This window comes from Cyanistes caeruleus, unplaced genomic scaffold, assembly GCF_971803275.1.
Source record: "Cyanistes caeruleus unplaced genomic scaffold, bCyaCae1.hap1.1 HAP1_SCAFFOLD_183, whole genome shotgun sequence".
In the NCBI taxonomy this organism is placed as follows: Eukaryota; Metazoa; Chordata; class Aves; order Passeriformes; family Paridae; genus Cyanistes; species Cyanistes caeruleus.
In genome coordinates, this window is record NW_028255971.1 from 137,791 (window position 1) to 160,128 (window position 22,338).

The following is a 22,338-nucleotide window of genomic DNA, read 5'->3' on the forward strand; positions in this document are numbered from 1 at the left end:
ACTTGTTCTTTCTTTTCCTTGTGCACTGGGGAGTTGTGCCATTGCTAAGGTTTTCATCGTTACTCTTCTAGCCAAAGAAAACATGATGAGGTACCAGGAATTGTGAGGGAATACAAGCCTGGCTGAATGTGGAGAAAGAATCTCCAGAGCCTGCAGCCAGCAGTGGAGAGCTCATCATTCCAACAGCCCCATGGACATGTTGAAAGTGATCTGGAACATGAAAATGGGCTGACAGAGAGAGTTTGTTTCTGTGTTCAGTTGAGATGATTCTATATCTTTTGCAGTGGTAGAAATCAAGAGCACAATCAGTGGATGATAAGCACCAGAACATGATAAGCTGGACCTCTCAGTGGATGACAGAAAGACTGTGAAAAGGAGAAATGCAGGGAATGACTTGGTGAACTTTGTGTGTAAGAAGGGTCATTTTTTCCTAATAATTCCCAATTCATTCCCTTTGCTTTTATCCTTTTAACAAGACCAATTGCATCTCAGATTCCCCAGGAAATGAGAACCCTGAGCTTGTGGAACTGCCTGAAAGGTGCCCTGTTCCTTTTTCTTCTGCTGCTCAGAAGAAACAATGAAGTGAATTGGGAAGTTCTGGTTTTTCTTTCTCCTGGTGGATTTTTTCATTTTATTTGCCACTGCAGAGGCAATTTCTGTGATGGCCTCTGTCAGTTGATTCTATTTCAGCAGCAGCAGCAGCAACAGGGCTGTGTTTGAGCACTGCAAATGTGACCTGTGTGGCTTCAATTCCCCTCGACTTAGTGCTCAGGGACCTGGGAGCATTTTAATGTCTGCTACTCATGATGCCTGAAACAAAAATCCTGAGTTCCCCATCACAAAAGCATAGTGGGTAGCACTGATTGGAAGAGGCAATTGCAGCTGTACTGCTAAAATTCAGGTGGCAAGCAGAAGAGGGGCAAGAGCAGCCGGGATCTAAAACTGCCAAGACAAATGTAGGTTAAATAATTTTGTGTGACTTTTCTCAAATTTTGTGGGATTTTTCTGAAATTTTGTGGGATATTGAGAAGATTTAAATAATTTTGTGGGATCTTTCTTTCTAAATATATTTTGTGGGACTTCTGAGGTATTTCTCTTGAATTTTGTGAGATTTTTGTGGAATTTCGTGGAAATTTGAGGAGATTTTGTGGGATGTTTCTGGAATTTGGTGGGGTTTTGAGAACTTTTAGGGAATTATGTGGGATTTTTTCATAATTTTGTGGGATATTAAGGAGACTTGAATTTTGAGGGATTTTTTTAGAATTTTTTGAGATTTTGAGGAGACAGGAAGAATTTTGAGGAATTTTTCTGGAATTTTGGGGAAATATGTGGAGATTTTTTGGGATGTTTCTGGAATTTAGTGGGGTTTTGAGAAGATTTCTGCAATTCTGTGGAATTATTCTTGAATTTTGTGGGATTTTTCTTGAATTTTTTTGGATATTCAAGAGATTTTGTGAGATGTTTCTGTAATTTTCTGGGATTTTGAGAAGACATGAAGAATTTTAAGGTATTTTCTTAGATTTTGTGGAAATTTATGGAGATTTGGTGGGATGTTTCTGGAATTTAGTACAGTTTGGGGAAATTTTAGGAATTTTTTTTAGTTTTTGCAATTTCGTTGAGATTTTCTTGAGTTTTATGGGATTTTGCAAAAGTTTAAATAATTTTATGGGATTTTTCTGGAATCTTGAGGGATTTTGAAGAGACTTGAAGAATTTTGTGGGATTTTTCTTAGATTTTGTGGAATTTTGTGGAGATTTGGTGGGATGTCTCTGGAATTGGAGGGGTTTTGAGAAGATTTAGGGAATTTTGTGGGATTTTTCTGTATTTTTGTGGAATTTCTCTTGAATTCTGTAGGATTTGGAGGAGACGTGAAGAATTTTGATGCATTTTCCTTGAATTTTGTGGAGATTTGTGGAGATTTTTTGGGATGCTTCTGGAATTTTGTGGGATATTGAAAAGATTTAGGGAATTTTGGGGGATTTTTCGTGAATTTTGTGGAAATATGTGGAGATTTTTGAGATGGTTCATGAATTTGGTAGGGCTTTTTCATGGAGTGACTTGACCTTTAAGATAGCTTTGGGAGCTGGGAGGAAGTTGGAGCTGCGAGAGGCTGATGGGAGTCTTTTCTTGTGACCAATTATTGGTCATTTCTAAGAACTGACAGCAGTTTTGACCATTGAAAAGTGAGATCAACTTGTGAACACCACCTTGAGATGTAAAGCCAGGGCTCTCTTGTTCTCTTTGGTTTCTGGCTTCTGACGAGGTAACAGGCTCTGTCTCGGCCTCCTCCCCCCTCCAGGCCGGACAAGGCCGCAGAGGGCGGGGGGGGAGAAACGGAGCCGGCCGGCCTGGCTTGGTTTGCAGTTTCTGCTGCTGGACTGAAACCTGACACCATCAACATCTGCAGCTTTCCAAGACTTTAACTCTTTTACTACCTGGATAAAACATACAGATTACTCCTTTTTCCCAGAGAGACAGAGAGAGAGAGACAATCAACATGAAGAAGACATCATAAAACGACCAAAGACAGTGAGGAAAAGAGTTAAGTTTTAGATGGGGAAGAGAGAATAAGGAGATGCTTTATAAGCTGAAATATTTGTCTGTTAAAGCTATGGGGATGGATAATAGTGTCCTGAAAAAACTCCTTTAATTCATGACAGAGTATATTGGGAGGAATGGAGTGTTCAAAGTGTGGATTTTGAGCAAGAGGTGGAGTAATTGTGATACAGTGAGGTGCTGGAACAGAGTGGGGAGAAGTAATAGTTGAAGATTTGATGCATTTTGAGAGGCAAAGAGAAAACTTCTGTTTCCAGGGAAGCTCACAGAGACAGATGAAAAGAACTTTTGCCTTTGAATAACTCATCCTCAAAAATGACACCCCTAGACTCATTGACCCATACACACCTCAGAGTGATGTGAAATGGGAGGAGTGAACTGGTGACAGATTTCTGGGCAGCTGGCATCAGGAAAATAGAAAACTATAACAGAAATGGTTTTCGTGTGAAAAACTCCATAGATTAGCAGAAGACTTCTTTTACTATACAAAGTCTGATGAAAAGACTCTAACAGGAATTGGGACTTTTTAAACACCAAAGTTCCAAAGTTTTTTGTCTCTATGTTATCATGTGAACAAGAGAATGGTGGGTAGTGGGGGTTAAAAGTGTTTTCTGGAAGTTTTTTCTGGTGTTCTTATTCTTGTAGTTTTATTAATAAACTTTATTTATTCCTTTGACGTTTTGAGCCTGTTTTGCTCTTGTTCTAATCCATATCTCATAGGAAGAAATAAGTGAGTTTTCTAGTAATTTCTTTTAGTTACTGCTTTAAAACCACGACACTTACTCTATTCCTTTTAAGTTTTAAGCATCTTTTGCCCTTCTCATAATCCACATCTCACAGCAAGAAATGAATAAGTTTTCCAGTGATTTTTGAACTAATGCTTTAAAACCACGACAGGTGTAACAGGGAGGAGGAAATTGGGGCTGTCACTGCTGTGGTGTCAGAGAGAGTGGAACACTGGGGCTGCTACTGCTGTGGTGTTTGATATATTGACATTTAAAAAAAAAGAGAAACAGCTATGGAAGTTAAGGTTGCTGGAGGCTGATGGGAGTTTTTCCTCCTGGCCAGTAACTGGCCATTTCTGAGAACTGACAGTAGTTTTAACCATTGAAGAGTGACATCAACCTGTGAACACCACCCTTTAAACCTTAATCCCAGGAATTTCTCTTTCTCTTTGGTTTCTGGCTTTTGAAGAGGTCACAGGGCTCCGGTTCAGCCTCTTCCCCCCCAGGTCTGACAAGGGCACGGGGGGGAGCAGGGCTGGCCGGAGTTCTGCGGTTCCCGGCGGGGGATGGAGACTGTGAAGTGACAGGAGCCCCTTCCCAGAGGGAAGTACTCCCATCTGTACTACTGGACTGCCCTGACTGTCAATCTTTGACTTCTTCAAAGGGTCATTGCTAAACAAAACCTTGGTTTTGCCTGCTGACATTGCTGGTCAGGCAGTGTCCCAGGAGATGCTCTTGATGGTTTCCTCTTTTCCAGGGCATGGCACTGGAGGAGGTGCAGGCCCAGGTGATGCCACTGAAGGAAATGTGCCCTCATCCCAGGGACGCTCAACACGGACTCCCCCAGCCCCTCAGTGCCCCGCTGCTGGTCACAGCAGCCCCTGCCTGGCTCCTGCCACCCACACTCTGGTCAGCCCTGCCTGCTCCTGGACATGGGGCTCAGCCAGGGCTGGTGCTGTGTGGGCTTTGCTGGTGGTACCAGCTGGACACTGGGGTGAGAGCTCCATCTCTTTATTGGAACAGAAGAGCTGTGCTGGGCCCTGCCCTGGCAGGAGGGACCCACCTTCAGTCCAGGCCACAGAGCAGGGCGGGTCCCTTCAGGGACACAGGGCCTTGCTGTGGGTGGTGGCAGCATCTGCACAGCAGCAAGCTGGTAATGCAGCTGTGCCAGGGACATTGGGCATGGGCATGGAGATGTGAAATGTGTGGTGCAGGTGTCCCTGAGGGAGGTGTTTGGTCGTTCTTGTGAAGCTGCAGAGGGGCACCTATTGAGAGAGGAGATGGCTGAGGTCCCAGCTGCAGCTGGCACACAGGGACCCTCCTGCACAGCGGGAGATTCTCACTGTGCTCAAAGATTCCCTCTGAAGCCTAAGAGGGGAGCTTGTCAGAAGTCCCAAAAAATATCTGGGGAAAGGTCTTAGGTTAGTTGTTGAGACGAGGTACAAATCTCCAGCGGGAAAAGAGCCTCTCCAGTAGGCTGGGTGTTTTGGGGTGTCTTAGTTCTTCCTAGAATAAAGATTACCAATTGAATGCAATTTCAGTTTTTATTCTAGCTGTGTAAAAATGTTCCAAGATTTTCTGAATTCTAAAACTACCTTGAAAAATACAGAACTACTATGGAAATAATAGTCTATAATTGTAGATTTCTTTCTACAAAAAATATTTCTAAATATTTCTAAAAATTTCATATTTCTAAAAATGAAAAGCAAAGGCAAAACAAGGTCGCCTTTTCAGAATTCTAAAACTAATTTGAAAAATCCTAAACAACTGTGAATATTGGGAAGAAACATTTGGAGATTATTTGCTACCAACAATATCTCTAAAGGGTTCTAAAAATTTCTAATTTCTAAAAATGAAAAACAAAGTCAACATGGTGCCCCATGCCCGGCTGCTGCCTGCCCAGCCAAGGCTGTGGCCAGCCAAGCAGCTGTGCCAGTGCTGGTGGTACCAGCCAGAGCCCAGAGCAGAAGCCCAAAGGTGTTGCTCAAGCCCTTCCCTGGCAGGAGGGGCCCACATTCAGGCCTGGCCAGGCACCAGGGCCAGCACCTGCAGGGACAGAGGGTCCTGTTCTGGGTGGTGGCGGCACAGCAATAAGCTGATAATGCAGCTGTGGCAGGGACAACGGACACTCGCTTGCAGATGGAGGATGACAGGTGCAGGTCTCCCAGACTAACGTGTTTGGCAGGACATCTGGAGGTGCAGAGGTGCTCCTGTGGAGAGAGGAGGTGGCTGAGGCCCCCAGCTGCCGCTGGCACGCAGGGACCCTCCTGCACAGCAGGGCCCAGAGCGGCCAAGGCTCCCCAGCACGGCTGGAGCTGCTGGCACAGCTTGGCCCAGCTGGACAGCTGCCCCTCAAGGCCCCAGCGAGGAGGGGATGGCTCTGGGCAGGGTCCCTGGCCAGGAGCGGGCCCCAGAGCGCCTCTGCCTTTCAAGGGCAATCTCGTCCCCGCTCTTTCTCCTGCCCACCTTGCTTTGCCTCTGCCTGCTGCTCCTGGGGCTGCTCTTGGCCAGGCAGCCTCAGTGGGAGCCAGCACTGGCTGCAGGCCCAGCGGGCTCCCCAGGACAAGGCCCAGCAATTAAGAGGCCAATTAAAGGCCTGGGCAGCAGCAGAACTCTTGGCAGAGTTATTTGGACAACCACTGACTATCTACAGGTCCACAGCAGCCTCACTGGGAATGTTTCTATTCTACAATAGACTTTCAAAAGAAGCTGTTTGAGGGAAAGATGAACAAAACACTCACCGTTTTGTCTTCCAGCAATACCAGATTCCAACACCACATAAAACGAGTACATGCACCAAACAAATCAGGCCTGCCATTAATTCTGGCCAACAGCGTGTTCCCTGACAGAAACCTCTTCCAATGTCCTTCTGGGAATTGGGAACACGTGTTGTGGTGCTGGCTGCATCTGTGGGAGCAATGGGCAGTGAGAGCCCGTGCTGTGCTGCGCTGCTGAGCTGGCAGCACGGTGGGTATGTCCAGGACGTTCTCTGTTTCCCCCAGAGCTGGGGCCTGCAGGCACCTTGTTGGCCCTTGGCACAGGCTGTGCCACCCAGCAAAGCCCAGAAGTCCGGGAACAGAGCCCGGGGGACAGCACAGCTGCTTGGGCAGTGGCTCCTTCCAGGGACACAGGCCAAACCCATCCCTGAGCAGCCACTGCCACCCCTGAGCCTCCCTTCTCCATGACATCTCCCCCAGCCCAAGGGAACAGAGCCAGGCCCTGTCAGGGGCCAGTGCAGCCCTTGCCCAGTTGGGAGCCAGGGCTGGCTGTGGCCCTAGGCTCGTGGCAGGGCTCCCGCTCGGGGCTGCTCCTGTGCCTTGGGCCTCTGGGCGCTCACGGCTACCTCTGGGAGCAGCTGCAGTGGGATAGATGTTGGTGCATGAGTCCCATTTCCCAGGAGCTGGAAACGAGCTCCAGAGGCCTGGAAGCCGAGGTGCCTCCAGCTTTGGCTGCTGCTGGGTCATGCAAGGGCCAGCCCTAGGGGAAGAGCTGCTGGCACACAGCCCTGCCAAGGGCTGAGCCCAGCACAGCAATTACCTCCTGTGTCTGGGCCTGTGCCTGGCATCGCCTTCTTTCCTGCCAATGAGCCACTGCTTCCTCTGGGAAACGTCTCCACCTGCATGGTCTTTTGGTCCATCCCTTGAGAAAGGAAGAGGCACAGCTGAACCAGATGGAGAAGTTCTTGATTTGGGTGCTGGTATTTTCAGGACCTCATGCTTGTCAAATATGGGGATAAGGTTCAAAAAATGCCTTGGCTTTTGGGCCAGGGCCAGGGCCCTCCCTCCTCCAAAAAGCTGCCAATTCTGAGCAGTAGTGAGGGGATCGTGCAGGGCGAGGGCACACACGTGCACGGCTCTGTCCTGACACCTGCAGCGATGCTGTCCTGGCTGAGATTTGGGCTCTGAGCTGGCAGCTCTCCCAGGGGGAAAGGCCTTCACCTACCCTCGCCATCTCCCAGAGCCTCAGTCCTGGACGTGGGTTGGGAAGCCAGATCACCTTCACCAAGAGGCTTGGCTGCAAGGAAAGGCAGGACAGAAGAGCTCCCGTGGCTCTGTAGGAGATCCTCAGGCTCCCTGGGGCTGGCAAAGGAGCTGCACAAGGCACAGCCCCGGGGCACAGCCCCTTCCCTCTCTGCTCCTCTCCGTGGCTGCACAGAGCACATGGAAGGAGACACTGGCATTGCACATGGGAAGAAGATTGACAGCTAAATGCTCCTTCCTCCCACTGACAGCGATGCTGTGGGATAGCTCAGGGCTCCAGAAGGGAGCAGGGCAAGGCTTCCAGAATCCTTCAGCCCTGAGATTATGTTAAGGGATATAGCACATGAGTGAGCTCTTGCCACCTTGACATTATTCCATCAGGAAAAGCACATTGAGAACTTGCCTCCAGCATTCTCCAAGTCTTGCCAGCTGTCATCTAGCCGGGCTTCCAGATAATCCATTTCCTGATCCCAGTCTAGAAGCCAGTACAGATCAGAACCACGTCCATGGTGCGCTGGGATCCACTTCTGCCTTGGGGTAGTGGGCACTGCAAGGGGTTTGGGTTAGATCGTGAGTACCAGATGTCGATGGACATGGCCAAAGCTGCAGAGGGGCCTGGGGAGCTCTGGGCTGGCTCTGGTCACTCTCCACCCTCTTTGCAGGCCCTGTGCAACATCCCTGGTGGGGGGTGACAGGGCCAGAGCAGGGGTCCTGGCTGCTGAGTCTCAGGAGAAGGCTGAGGGACATGGACCCACCTTGTCCTCCCTGCAGCATTTCCTTCAGCATTTGCCTCATGGGTTTTGATGGCACATGGAGTTTCTGGTGTCCTGCAGCTTTGTTCTTTCCACTTGGAGGACCTTAAGAGAAAACAGTTCCCCTTTGCAGGAATGGATCCCAGAAAACCAGTGCTCAGCCTGTGGGGTCAGGAGGGACACACCACTCACCCCTGCGATGGGAGCCGGGCTTGCGTACAGTTACCAACCCAGGAGCTGGGAAAGTCCTCCCTGCAGGCACACCTGTAACTCAACAGCCACAGAAGCTTCTGTCATCTCTGCTCATCTGCACAGGCAGCACTGAGCCACAGCAGTGGTGAGGGGAACGCGATGGGCGAGGGCACACACGTGTATGTCTCTGTTCTGACACCTGCAGTGGTGCCAGGACATTGAAACTGCTTATTCTGCCAGGAAAGGACCATTGAGAACGTACCTCCAGCATTTCTCAAGTGTTTCAAGCCATCATCCAGCAGGGCCTCTGGATAATGCAAGTTGTGATTCCAATCTAGAAGGCAGCCCAGATCAGAACCCTGCCATGGTGTGCTGAGATCCCCTTCTACTTTTGACAACTGGGCACTGCAAGGGTGTCAGGTAAGACCCTGGGTGCCAAATGTTAGAGGACAATGGCCAAAGCTGCACAGGGGCCAGAGGACCTCTGGGTTGGTGTCTGGTCACTCTCCAAGCTCTTTGCAGTCCCTGTGCAACATCCCTGGAAGAGGTGGCTGGAGCAGCCCAAGGCCCATTGGGGCTCTCTCACAGCTACAGCTGAAAGTCTTGCTAAAGCAATGGAGAAAAACTGCAGCAGGCAGTTGCACAACTATCCCTCCCTCACTCCTGCCCTCTCTCCCTCCCTTCCTGCCTTCCTCTCTGTCTCCATCCCTCTTTTCCCTTGGACAGCTCTCCCAGCCCAAGGGGGCAGAGCCAGGCCCTCTCAGGACACACTGGAGCCTTGGCCTCCCCCTCTGCCCATTCCCCACCACGGGCACCCCTTTGCAGCCCCTGCCAGGTTTTGGGACGTGTCTCCCATGGATGGACCCCAGCAGGACTGCTCAGTAGCCGAGTGCCCTGAGCCTGCTGGGGATAATTCCTCTGGGCTGTGCCGGTCTTGGCCAGGCTGTGCCTGCACTGCCAAGCAGCAGAGATGGCAGCTCAAGCCTCAGCAGGGCTCAGGCCCAGAGGCACAGCAATTACCTCCTGTGACTGTGCCTGGCATGGCCTCCCTTCCTGCAGCAGAGGCTGCCCATGGGCCACTGCTTCCTCTGGGAAACGCCGCCTTCAGCACAGCTGCTCTGTCCACTTCTGCAGAAAGGGGCAGCTGGATCAGATGGAACCATTCACCACTGGGGAAACTTCAGGAGGCAATGCTTGTCAAAGGCGTGGTTAAGGATCAAGAATCCCTGAAAATTTTTTGGCATTGGCCAGGGCCTAACCTCATCCAAATAGCTGCCCTTTCTGATCTACCTGGGGACCAAGAAATTGCAGGGGATCTCAGTGTGAGCATGACCCTTGCTGCACTTTGGGCTCCCTGCCTGCTGATGCCAAATGCCTTTCTGCAGAGGCTGGGGAGAAGCTGCAGCCAGGCCAGGCTGGGAAACAGCCCTGCAGGCCATGAAAGCAACAGTGGGGCAGCGAGGCTGCCATGGATCCGCTTCCTGCTGTGCAAAGAAAGCCCCTGGCTGCTGAGTCTCAGGAGAAGGCTGAGGGACATGGACCCACCTTGTCCTCCCTGCAGCATTTTCTTTAGCATTTTCCTCATGGGTTTCGATGGCACATGGAGTTTCTGGTGTCCTGCAGCTTTGTTCTTTCCACTTGGAGGACCTTAAGTGAAAATAGTTCCCCTTTGAAGGAATGGATCCCAGAAAACCAGTGCTCATCCTGTGGGGTCAGGAGGGACACACCACTCACCCCTGCGATGGGAGCCGGGCTCGCGTACAGTTACCAACCCAGGAGCTGGGAAAGTCCTCGCTGCAGGCACACCTGTAACTCAACAGCCACAGAAGCTTCTGTCACCTCTGCTCATCTGCACAGGCAGCACTGAGCCACGGGAGAGGTGAGGGGATGGCGCAGGGTGAGGGCACACACGTGCACGGCTCTGTCCTGACACCTGCAGTGATGCTGCCCTGGCTGAGCTTTGGGCTCTGAGCTGGCAGCTCTCCCAGGGGGAAAGGCCTTCACCTACCCTCGCCATCTCCCAGAGCCTCAGTCCTGGACGTGGGTTGGGAAGCCAGATCACCTTCACCAAGAGGCTTGGCTGCAAGGAAAGGTAGGACAGAAGAGCTCTCATGGCTGTAGGAGATCCTCAGGCTCCCTGTGGCTGGCAAAGGAGCTGTGCAAGGCAAAGCCCTGGGCACAGCCCCTTCCCTCTCTGCTCCTCTCTGTGGCTGCACAGAGCACATGGAAGGAGACACTGGCATTGCACACAGTTAGAAGATGGACAGCTAAATGCTCCTTCCTCCCACTGACAGCGATGCTGTGGGATCACTCAAGGCTCCAGAAGGGAGCAGAGAAAAATTTCCCAGAATCCTTCAACCCTCACGCGACCTTAACAGAAACAGCACATAAGTGAGCACTTTCCACCTTGACAGATTATTCTGTCAGTACAAGTAGCAATTCAGAACTTACCTCCAGCATTCTCTGAGATTTTCAAAGTCTCATTCACCAGCGATCCCAAATAATTCAAGTCATGATCCCAATCTAGAAAGAAGCACAGATCAGAACCATGGCCATGGTGCACTGGGATCCCCTTCTGCCTTAGGGAACTGGACACTGCAAGGGGTTTGGGTAAGGCTGTGGGAGCCAGATGTCAATGGACATGGCCAGAGCTGCAGAGGGGCCTGGGGAGCTCTGGGCTGGCTCTGGTCACTCTCCACCCTCTTTGCAGGCCCTGTGCAACATCCCTGCAGAGGCAGCAGGACCAGCCCAGAGCCCCTGGGGACTCTCTCCCTCCCACAGAGGAAACCCTCCCTAAAGCCCTGTGGAAAACCATCCCCAACTCTTCCCAGAAGGAAGTGCTGTCCCAGGAAAGGGAAGCCAGGCTGCGGGCTCACCTGCTCCCTGTGCTCGCTGCGGAGCAGCCTGGGCAGCCCTGTCAGGCAGGGCCACTGTCAGGAGGAGCAGGAGGAGGAGGCGCAGAGCAAAGGCCATGGTGCCTTGCCCTCTGCCAGTCCTGCAGCTCTTGCTGCCACCACTGTCCTGACACCGCTGTCCCAATGTCAGCACCGCTGCTGCCGCCGCCGCTGCTGCCGCAACAGTCATGGTCAAGGACTGACTGCTCGGTCCTCGTGGTGCTGTGCAACCACGGGGCTCTGGGACCTCTGTGACCTCAGAGCCTGCTGTCACCTCAGCCTGCTGTCACCCCACAGGCTGCTGTGACCTCATGGCCAGGGTGGAATTGTGTGGGGAGTGGGATCTGCCTTCTTCACCAGGGAGCTCATCCTGCCCAGCAGCTCTGTCCAAGGGCTATGACAGGGTCCCAGCCCAGCTGATCTCACAGGCTGGGGGATGAAGGGATGGAGAGCAGCCCTGCTGAGAAGGACTTGTGGCTGCTGCAAGGAGAGAGGCTGGACATGAGCCAGCCATGTGCCTCCAAAGGAGGCTGCCCAGCAGCTTGAAGGAGGTGATTCCACCACCCCTCTGCTCTGGTGTGAGCCCACCTGGAGTACTGCATCCACCTCTGGGTGCCCAGCACAGAAAGGACATGGTCCTGTTGGAGCTAGTCCAGAGGAGGGACAAAATGCTCTGAGGGCTGGAGCCCCTCTGCTTTGGAGACAGGCTGGGATAGCTGGGCGTGTTCAGCCTGGAAGAGGGAAGGCTCCACGCAGACCTGATTGCTACCTTTCAGTACTTTAAGGGAGCTTGTAAAAAAGACAGGACAGAATTTTTAGTAGGGCCTGTTGTGACAAGACTGAGGGGGAATGTTTTCAATCTAAAAGACAGTAGATTCAGACTAGACCTAATGAAGATGTTTTTTACACTGTGGGTTTTGAAACCCTGGCACAGGTTGCCCAGAGAGGTGGGCATCCATCCCTGCTGACATTCAAGCCCATGCTCTGAGCAACCTGATCCAAAGGTGTCCCTGCTCACTGCAGGGCACTGCACTAGATGGCCTTTAAATGTCCCTTCCAAGCCAAGCCATTCTGTGCTGCTGTGCACCTGCAGAGCAGTGCTGGAATAATGCTGGGGTGATGATGCTGGCACCTGTGTTTTGGTAGTTGTGCCATTTAGCTGTTGGCCAAGAGAGGATTGATGGGCTGCACAGTGAAGTCTGCAGAGAACAGTGTGCTCAAGGAGAAACAGGAGAGGAACAGGGCTTCCAGCTCAGATAAATGCCAGCATTTTGCTCCCATTTCTTGTTAAGAAATAAAGCAATGTTCTGAAGATCCCTTCAGTGTGGGTGCACTATTGGCTGTATCAGTGCTTGTGTTCTGTAAAACAGGTGAGCTGTTACAGCTTCTTGCCCCATTTACCACTGGATAAAACCCAAATACTGCATTGCTCCATGTCTCATTTCTTCCAAGTAAAGGCAGATTTTGTTCATTCTTCAGTGAGACATATTCATCTGTTGACAAGCAAATTCTTCTTGCCATTCACACAATGTTGATTTGCTCTAATCAGATTGTGATTAAGACTTACCTCTCACTCTAATTAAGGCTGATGGATTGTGAGGCAAAGTGTTGCATCATTTGCCCTGGAGAGAGTTTTTCTCTAATTCAATGACATTTGAAGACAGCTGTAGCCTACCATACTTATGGCATTAGTCTCTGTTATAAATGCAACGGCAGATTAAAGATAAGAAAAGATAAATTTATTATAAATTAACAAAACAGCAAAACAGCGAGGAAAAACCACAATAAATGAACAGCGCAGCGCTGGGTGGACAGGGTCTATACGCAAGGTATAGGTGTTCCCAAATCCACGTCCGAGGGTTCTTTGGCCTGGGTTTTTATAGGGATTTTATGTCCCCAGGCTAGAATTCCAATCAGTTTCCATTCACCAAGTGTCCCTGATTGTCGGGTGAATGGATTTCCTGGCCTAGAAAATTGAGTCAGTAAGTGTCCGGGCAGAGTCTCCTCAAATGCAAAGTGAGTCTGTATGTATTTTAACATATTTCATCACAGCAGAGTCGAGGGATCCGGGCTAGTGCCGATGGATATCTCGGAGGAGTTGTTTCTTCTTTGTCCTTCTTGATTGAGTTACTCTAGCATAGGTTTGGCGGGTGTGGTGTTCAATTCTGGCAACGACCATTTTCCTGAGGCTCGTCCCTTTTGTTTCGCTTGATGGTCTCCGGTTGAAGTCGGCCGGGCGTTGCCTAGGTCCGGAGGTAGACTTTCAGGCTAGTTCTTTTGTTTCTATGATGGTCTTCGTCCTGTTCTTTCCTCCGAGTTGATGTGCCTGCTGAGGTTTGTTATCTGGGGGGGGGGGTTCTTTTGCAATCTGTAACTTTGGAAGAGGAATTCTACCTCGACCTGGAGGAGAATTCCTCATTCCATATTTTCATCAGTTATAACTACACATACTTTATTTAAACCTTTTCTTTCGAATTTTTATTCATCTAATTCTTTATTACAGTCTCCAACTCTGTCCTTTTCTCTCACCCAAGGAGAGGATCAAGGTCTGCAGGTCTCATCTGTGCACCAAAAGAGTTAATATCTCACCCAGACCTGCAGATGCTCATGATGGTTTCTGCCGGGCAGTGGCCGAAGCAGTCACAGTGATGGATTTCATGCTGCCCTGGGGCTGTGCCAAGATCTCAGGGGGCCCAGCCAGAACAGTCGTGGCTGTTCTGCCCACATGGCTGGTCCCAGGCCCCTGCTCCCTTCAATTCCAGCTGCGGGCCGATGGCTTCCCCTCCCTGTGCCCGGCAGCCGCTGGGGCCGTGCGGGCCGTGGTGAAGGGGCCTGGCCCAGCCCAGAGCCGCTCCCGGGGCCTGGCGGAGCCCGGCTCAGTGCAGGCCAGGCTGGAGCAGGGCCGGCCTGACCAGCACCCAGGTAACTCTTCACAGCTGGAAACAACAGAGAGCTTTCCTGGGCTTGCCTGCCTTTAAAATGTGGATTTCACAGAGGCAGACTCAGCTTCAAAATTATTTAATAGCTTGACAATTCTCGGAGCCAGCCAGCTATTGGTTTTGCTAAGCACAGAGAAAACTCTTAGCAGCCCCCTCCTAGAATAAACATTTGCACGGGTGGCTTCTTTCCTCCTCAACAAATATCAACTAATATAAAACCAGCACAGACACTCAGGGTGAAGCAGGAAGCAATTTTGAAGCAATTGTTTTAAAGCAATTGTTTTAAATCAATTATTAAGCACAGATTGATGTCACTCCCCCAGACCACAGTGACTCCGCCACCTCCCCTCTGGCCAGCCCATTCCAATTCCCAATAAGCCTTTCTGGGAAGAACTCCTTCCTATTGTCCAGCCTAAACCTGCCCTGGTGCAGCTTAAAGCTGTGTCTCCTTGTCCTGCCCTCCAGCAGATCCACACTTGCAGCCAGCTTGGTGTCATCTGCAATTTGTGAGTGCTGGACTCGACCCCCTCAGCCAGACCCTCAGTGAAGATATTAACCAGGCCTGGGCCCAGCACAGATCCCTGGGGACACCACCAGGGACTGGACACCAGCTGGATGCAGCACCATCCCCACCACTCTCTGGGCCCGGCCTCCAGCCAGTTCTGCAGCCAGCAAAGAGTGCTCCTGTCCAAGCCGTGGGCTGCAGCTTTTCCAGGGAATGCTGTGGCTCTCCGTGTCCAAGGCCTTGCTCAAGTCCAGCTCGACACATCCAGAGCCTTTCCCGCACCCACCAGGCGGGTCAGCTGGTTATAAAAGGAGATCAGGTTGGTCAGGCAGGACCTGTCCCTCCTAAAGCCACGCTGGCTGGGTCTGAGCCCTGGGCCATCCTGGAGGTGCTGTGTGATGGCACTCAAGGGGGTCTGTTCCAAAACCTCACCATGCACCGAGCTCAGGCTGACAGGCCTGCAGTTCCCCAGAGCCTCCTGCCAGCCCTTCTTGGGGATGGGCTCACACTGGCACCTCCAGTCCTCTGGGACCTCCCCAGTGAGGCAGGACTGATGAGGAGAAATGATGGAGAGCAGCTTGGGGAGCTCATCCACCAGCTCCCTCATCCCCCTAGCATGGATCCCATCCGATCCCATCCACCTGTGAGCATCTGAGTGGCTCAGCAGGTCTCTGACTGCTTCCCCCTGGATTACAGGGGGCTGTTCTGCTCCCTGTCCCCATCTACCAGCTCAGGAGAACACTTGTCCTGAGGAAAACCTGTCTTACTGTTGAAAATTGAGGCAAAGAAGGTGTTGAGTACCTCAGCCTTTTCCTCATCTTTGGTAACCATATCCACCCCAATAAGGAATGAAGATTTCTTTCTTGAAGTATGTCAGTTCTTCCTGGACCCCTTTGTTTAAGGACTCCTACCCTTAAAAAAATCTGTACCTGATTCATTAGCAACCAAAGAACCATCCTGAATAGGCCATAATTTGCCCTCTGGAAGTCCAGTGTAGGAGTTTTGTTGATGCTCCTCCTTCTTTCACAGAATATTTCAAAACTCGATGATTTCATGGTCACTGCACCCCAGGCAGCCTCCAACCCCCACATCCCCCAGCAGCCCTTCTCTGTTTGTGAACAGCAGGAGATACAGCTTTCCTTGGCAGTGGCAAGAGAAGGAAACCTCCCCAAAGTGCGGCTTGGCAGGTTCAGCCTGGAGGGGAGGAGAAAGAAAAGTCCCTGCCAGGGTAGAATTTTGGTGCAGGAGGTGTCCCAGCGTGAGCCTGGACCATGCCATGGCTGAGTGTGCCAGGAGCCGGCAGTCAGTGGGGCCCAGGGATGCTCCAGGGGACTTGGAGTTTTGCGTCTGACTCCTTAAGCAGCTTCTTCAACCTTCTCTCAGTGCCTGAGGGTCCTGGACTCAGCCCCAAATCCACCCTGGGGTTCATTAAAATACAGAAAGCCTTGGGGGCTCTTTCTCTTCCTTCCACTGTCTTCAAGTCCAAGGCTTGTGCAGCTGCTTGGAGTCAGTTTGGAGTTCTGTTAAGGAGGAAGATTTGAAAATCCACCATGTTTTTTATTTTATTTAAATCAAGGGTGTATTTTTCTATTTTCTAGTTGAGAGAAGAGGTGACAGAAGCATTCCCCAAGTGATCTTGATGCTGAATGTCTCCTGAGGTGGTCTGGTCATGGAGAAGAATGAGCCCCTTGTGGGCTGCCCCTGTTTGGACAACCTGCTCCTCACCCCGAGCCTCAGCATGTCTGACATCGCCCACCTGGGACTGACATCCCAAAACATCGAAAACATTTATCAATTTTTCTTTATAATTAAAATCTAATAGATAAATAAAAATAAAATTTTAATTTTTATAATAATATTAGTCTATCTTTTTATAAACTAATTTTAATATTTATATAAAATAATTGATACATTTTTAGCAACTAAAAACATTACTGGTCTTTGGTTTTAAGTACCACAATTCCCTTCATTAATTAACTGACCACTATTTCTCCCTCTTTATGCAAATTATTCCTATTTTTAGTTCGTTAATCATCTTTTTTATCATTTTCTCAGACAGGGGAGAACTGTCTGAGAAAACAGGGAGGAAAATCAGGGAACACAAAAGGGGCCTCTTTGTGGTCCACGGAGACTTTTCCGGGTAACATTTGAGGCAGTTTTGGGTCTGGGAAGGGAATTTAGAGAGAACTTGGGTGTCTGGAGGACACTTGGGGGAGCCGGGTGGGCACTTGGAGGGGCACTTAGGGATTCTGTGGGACAATTTGGGGTCTGGGGGAGCATTTGAGGGTCTAGGGGGGCACTTGGAGGTCAGGGAGGGGAATCTGGGGGCCCTTCGGGGTCCGGATGGACACTTGGGGGGCTATAACCGGGAATCTATGGGCCGCGGGGGATGATGGGAGTTGTAGGCGCCGGTATAATAGGGTTTAATGGGCCCGCGGAGCATGACGGGATTTGTAAGCACAGCTCCAATGGGTTCCGATGAGGCGTGGGGCATGACGGGAGATGAAGTCCCGGCTGGAATAGCGCTCTATGGGCGCCGCGGAGCATGATGGGAGCTGTAGTCCCGGAAGTGGCTCGGAAGGCGGGTTTGGCGGTGCGGGAAGGCACTTGGGAAACACTTTTGCATCCGAGCCGTGGCTGCAGGTCCTCGGGGCGAATGTATACGGCTCGGGAGCACTTGGGGGGAACCTGGGGAGCTCTAACCGGGCTCTTTAGGGCGTGGGGCACGGCAGGAGGTTTTGGCGTGGAACTGTGTTCTGGGATGATGGGAGATGAATTCCCAGCAGTGGCTGGAAGAGGCGTCTGTGGAGTCAGGAGCATTCAGGGATCCAGGGACGCTTTGGGGGGTCCCAAACAGTCACTGAGGGGGCACTCGGGGATCCTGAAGAGTTTGGGGGAGACTTATGGGACATATGGGGGCGATACTGGTGTTCTGGGGAGCACAGGGCAGTCCATCCCAGTTCCTTCCAGCATGATCCCATTTGCTCTCAACCACTCCCAGTCAGCCTCAGCGTAGCTGGACTCCCTGCCAGTATGATCTCAGTCACCTCCTGCATGATTCCAGTTCATCCCAGTATAAGTCCTGTTGCTTCCAGTTACCCCCAGCATGCACCCAGTCACTCCCAGTTCCTGCCTGTTGCTCCTGGCATGACCTCAGTTGCTCACAGGTGCTCCCAGTCAGCCTCAGCATGATCCCAGTCACTGCCATTATATCCCATTTGCCCCCAACCTGGTCTCAATTGTTCCCTGCAGTTTCCTACTCACTGCCAGTATGATCCCAGTTTTCCTCAGTGTGATTGCAGTCTCTCCTGGCATGGGCCCAGCTGCTCCCGGTATGATCCCAGTATGATGTCAGTACACAGCCAGTGCAATCCCAGCCACTGCCAGGATGATCCCAGTACAAACCAGTCCCTGCCAGTGCTGCCACTCCTGGGATCCCCCAGCCCTCTCTGCGTTCCCCCCTCCTGCATCTCCCCAGAGGAGCCCCAAGGGCTGGCAGTCCCCAGCCAGGGTCCCCAGCCAGCCCCAGGTTGGATCTGCAGCCCCCAGTTTTCCCAGTTTCCCTCTCCTTTTCCCCGGGCCGGGTTCCCCCCGTCCCCAGCGGGTGGGAGCAGCGGAGAGCCCCGCGCTGCCCATCCCGACCTGTCCCGGCTCCATCCCCGCTCCTGCCGTGGGCTGTGAGGGGTTTGGGAACGGGGCACCGAGGGTGTCACTGCTCCTGGGGGAGGAGGGATGAAGAAAGAAAATGAGAAAGAATGGAAGCAGGAGAAGGAGCTGATGTTAGGGAGGAGAAAGAAAAGGGATGGAAGGGGAGGAGAGGGAGGAAGATGTTGTAAATACTCCACGAACCCCTTCATTCTTGTCCCCCATGGGGATGTGTCCGCCCTTCACAGAACACGGGCGGGAAGGGGTCTCAAAATATATACAACAGGGACCTAAAATATTTTAGGTAAAGAAGGCTCAGACTTACGAGACGTGGTCCTGGGTTTATTCATGTGGATCACCCAGGGCAAGGAAGAGGCTGAGATTCCTCGGGTGCTATCTCTTAAACTTGGGGGAGGGGTGGTGAGGGGATACAGGGGGGTTACAGCCAATGGGATAGGGAAAAGCAAAGGGAGGTTAGGTAGGGACTAACCTTATACAACACCAAGGGTGAGTTCTTCCCTTGGGACAGACCATAGTTTTTTAAATGCATTTCAACAGGAAGAGGAGGGACAAAAGAGGATCAGGGAAAGGAGAAGGAACCAAGAGGTCAAGAACTCCCGGAATTCACAGTCCCCCACTAGTGGGATCATCACCCCCATCCCACAGGTGACTGGGGAGGGGGAACTCAGCCCAGATATTGTGGGAGGTTCCTGGGTTCGGTTTTTGGGGAGGGGATATTTGTGACTTAAGGACTGCAAAGCTGAGCGGAAAATGCCCCTTGGGGGGACGCTGGGGGGTCCCAGCATCCCTAAGTGGGGAGATGGAAATGGGGGGAACTTTTTGGATTCCTGGCACTCCCAGCAGCCTGAGGAGGGATGGGATCGAGTAGACAGAGGACCCCCCAGTACAAGCATGACTCCCAGCAGCTGGGACAGGAGGGAACCCCTGAACACCAAAGGGGAGATACCAGAGATGGAGAACTCCTGAGAGGCATTTTTAGGGCTGAATCTTGATGTTTTGGAAGTTTTTATGGATAACTTGTGATTTCTAGAGATGGACTTGGGCAGGAGGAACCCCCTAATCCAATGTGCTCATGAATTGTATTTTTCCCCAAACCAGGATTTCCCATTCCCAAACCTTAACTGGATGGAGGAGGAGGCTGTGAGGAAGAGGAAGATGCCCCAGGACACCGAGGCAGGTGAGGAGGAAGTCAGTGCCCCTTTCCCCCTCACTCCTGCTCCATCTCCCAGCTCAGCATGGCCCCCGGCTGCAGGACAACCCCGCTGCCGACGCCGTCCTGCCGGGGACGCACTGGGGGGATCTCCTTCCCCTTCCCTCTGGCACGGAGGCAAATCCCATCCTCTCCTTGTCCTTGCTCCCCCAGACAAGGAGCTGAGGATGGAGACCAGGGAGGACAAATCCCCACGGCAGAACCTCATGGAAGCGGCCATTTTGAGCAGCTCCAGGGCACACGTATCTAATGGGGTAGAAAAACCCTGGAGATCCCACAGGAAGAGGGGCTCCAAACCCAGTCCAGGGTACTCTGAAGAGGAAAGACCCACCCTGTGTTGGGAAGGCGGCTGGAGATGCAGCTGGGGCTCTGAGCTGGTGGTCCATGAGCAGCTTCAGGATGGGGAGAAGCCCTACAAGTGCTTGGAGTGTGGGAAGAACTTCAGCCAGAGCAACAGCCTGATCTGCCACCAGATGATCCACAGTGGGGAATGGGCCTGTGAGTGTTGGGAATGTAGGAAAGGCTTCAGCTGCAACTCCCACCTTGTCACCCACGTAAGAGATGGTCCGAAGAGTCCCTCATCTGTCTCACAACTGTCTCAAGGACAGAGACTGAGACCCTGAATATCACAAGGGACTTGCTTTGGGGGTTTGGGCCTAGCTGAGGTGGATGTTTGCTAAGTGATTGTTTGCAGGTGGTTGCACGGTACACTGCTCTCGTTCCTGCTGGTGAGCAGAGGCTTGTGCATGGTAACCTGCACAACGGGATCTCCATGACTCACGGCTCTCGTTCCTGCTGGTGAGCAGAGGCTTGCAAGACATGGATCGCTCCGTACCCTACACCTGCCCCCTGCGCAATGGAATTCATCACAATGACCATCAGTTGTTGGGGAGGGTGAAACAGGGAACCCTTATGAATGTGATTGTTTGGCAGAAGATTCTAAAATATGAAGGCTAGAATCGAAGTAGCAAGGAAAGTCTGCTTTGAGTCATAGGATACTGAGTACTGGTTAACCAAAGAACAATAGCCTAGCCAGCTAGAGAAGAATCCCTGTTGATAAAACAATGTCCTTCTGCTGATAGAAAGTCCAAAGGTCAAGAAGCAAGGAAAGAACTTGTAAAGCTTTGTAGAATTTAAAATGCAACACTGTATGTTAATATAGGGAAGCTCATAGGCTGTATGTAAATTCTTTACTGGGTGTGTCTCATAGTGATTGGTTACTGGGAATTAGAATATTCATTATAGAAAAAGATATATTGGATTGTAACAAGAACTTTGCTCTCTTAACTATTCTCTCCTACCTCTGAACCCCTCTCCCTCACCTCTTACCCCTTTACCCCTCTCCCCCACTCTTAACTCTCAGCCCCCTCTCCCTGCTCCTACCCCTCTCACTAGTCTTTCCTGCTCTCTCCCTCTGGTTTTTCCCTCTTTCCCTCTGTTGCTCTTACTCCCTCCCTCCCCTTTCCCTCTGTTGCTCTCTTACTCCCTCCCTCCCCTTTTCCAACCTCCCCTGCTCTGCCCGCTCTCTCCCTCCTCCTCCTGACCACATGGACGCCGAGGCTGGTGGCGGACACGGGTCTCCCCTCTTTTTACCCTTATAATAAATTGCTTATACTTGAACAGCTTGACCCTGGAGAAGTCTCACCGCAAGCGAGTGTTTTTACACAACAATAATCAGTCTCCTCTGGTTTTGGCCCTGCGCCCCTCGCTTTGCAAAAGACTATAAAATCACACCCCAAACTGACCTTCCTTTGAGATCTCCCCAATGGACAGAAGACTGCATCGTTGGACGGCTGAGTGGACTTTGACGTTGGTAGCTATAATCCCCTTACTCTCTTTTCCTTAGGCTTTGCTTTCTCCTCTTTTCCCTCTATTGCATATTAGTGCTGATGAGCACTCAATAAAGTGTGTTTTGCTGTTTAAGTCCTTGGTTTGCTGATAATCTTTTGTACTCTAAGACCGGCTAAAAGAACCACATCACGAATCCCACCTTGCGGATTGTGACATGCATTGCACTGAGGGAAGAATGTTGTGTATATGCAGATCACACAGGAATGGTGAGGGACACCACGGCCAAATTACGAGAAGGATTAGAAAAGCAGAAAAGAGAACGGGAAGCACAGCAGAATCGGTTTACATCATGGTTTGACCATTCACTGTGGCTGGCCACTCATATCTACCTTAGCAGGACCGGTCATAATGATTGTGGTAGCATTGATTTTTGGACCCTGTATATTGAATAAGCTTGTGTCATTTGTTAAAAGTCGCCTAGAGAAAGTTAGCATCATGTTGATAGAATGCCAGCAATTGCTTTAAAAATGTTCTTGTTTGAAATTCCCTTTAGCTATTCCCAGTTACACCCCGGTTATCTCTTGCTTAACATACCTTATGCTTTTAATATGAGTTTGTAATTGTTATAAAGCATAGAATAAAAATAGGATGCTTTTAGTATGTTAAGATTGTTATCTGGTTAAGATTGTTATGATGTTAAGATTATTAAGATGTTAAGAACGTTAAGACTGTTATGTCTTAGCCAAGGTAATTGTGCATAGGGAGGGGGGAAATGTAGTTAGTTAAGGTCTGGCAGTCGGAAGATATCACGCTGTACGGGAAGATAGGGCCCCTCTCCTGATAGCCAGCAGAGTTTAGTTTATGATGTAAGCAGACGGAAGTGATGTAATGGACACATACTATAGAATGATGTATCTTTTACCAATAAATGCCATTTGCCATCCACCACATTGGAGTCTGCGAGCACATGGACCGAGCGACCTGGGGTTGGTCACGGTGCCGTTCGTGAACCAGGTCACCACGCCACCGAAGGCAACACCTCAGCCATGGGGGAAGGTGCTTGGCCAAGGGAAAAGGAGGCTCCCTGGGTGCCCTGCTCCCCTCTCCCTGAGGTGCTGAGAGCTCTGC

At 51.0% G+C, this 22,338-nt stretch overlaps 1 protein-coding gene across 1 annotated transcript; it reads right to left on the bottom strand.

Annotated features, from left to right (window-relative positions):
- Window positions 1-4,806: 4,806 nt before the first annotated feature.
- Window positions 4,807-11,344, bottom strand: LOC147645722 (uncharacterized). The gene is made up of 14 exons (XM_086874276.1): window positions 11,082-11,344; window positions 10,657-10,728; window positions 10,214-10,285; window positions 9,940-10,011; window positions 9,751-9,852; window positions 9,226-9,333; window positions 8,468-8,539; window positions 8,206-8,277; window positions 8,017-8,118; window positions 7,665-7,808; window positions 7,224-7,295; window positions 6,819-6,920; window positions 6,023-6,188; window positions 4,807-5,491 (listed from the first exon to the last, which is right to left on the bottom strand). The coding sequence occupies exons 1-14, from the start codon at window positions 11,287-11,289 to the stop codon at window positions 5,266-5,268; spliced, it is 1,590 nt and encodes a 529-aa protein (XP_086730402.1). The 5' UTR covers window positions 11,290-11,344; the 3' UTR covers window positions 4,807-5,265.
- Between the last annotated feature and the right edge of the window lie 10,994 nt (window positions 11,345-22,338).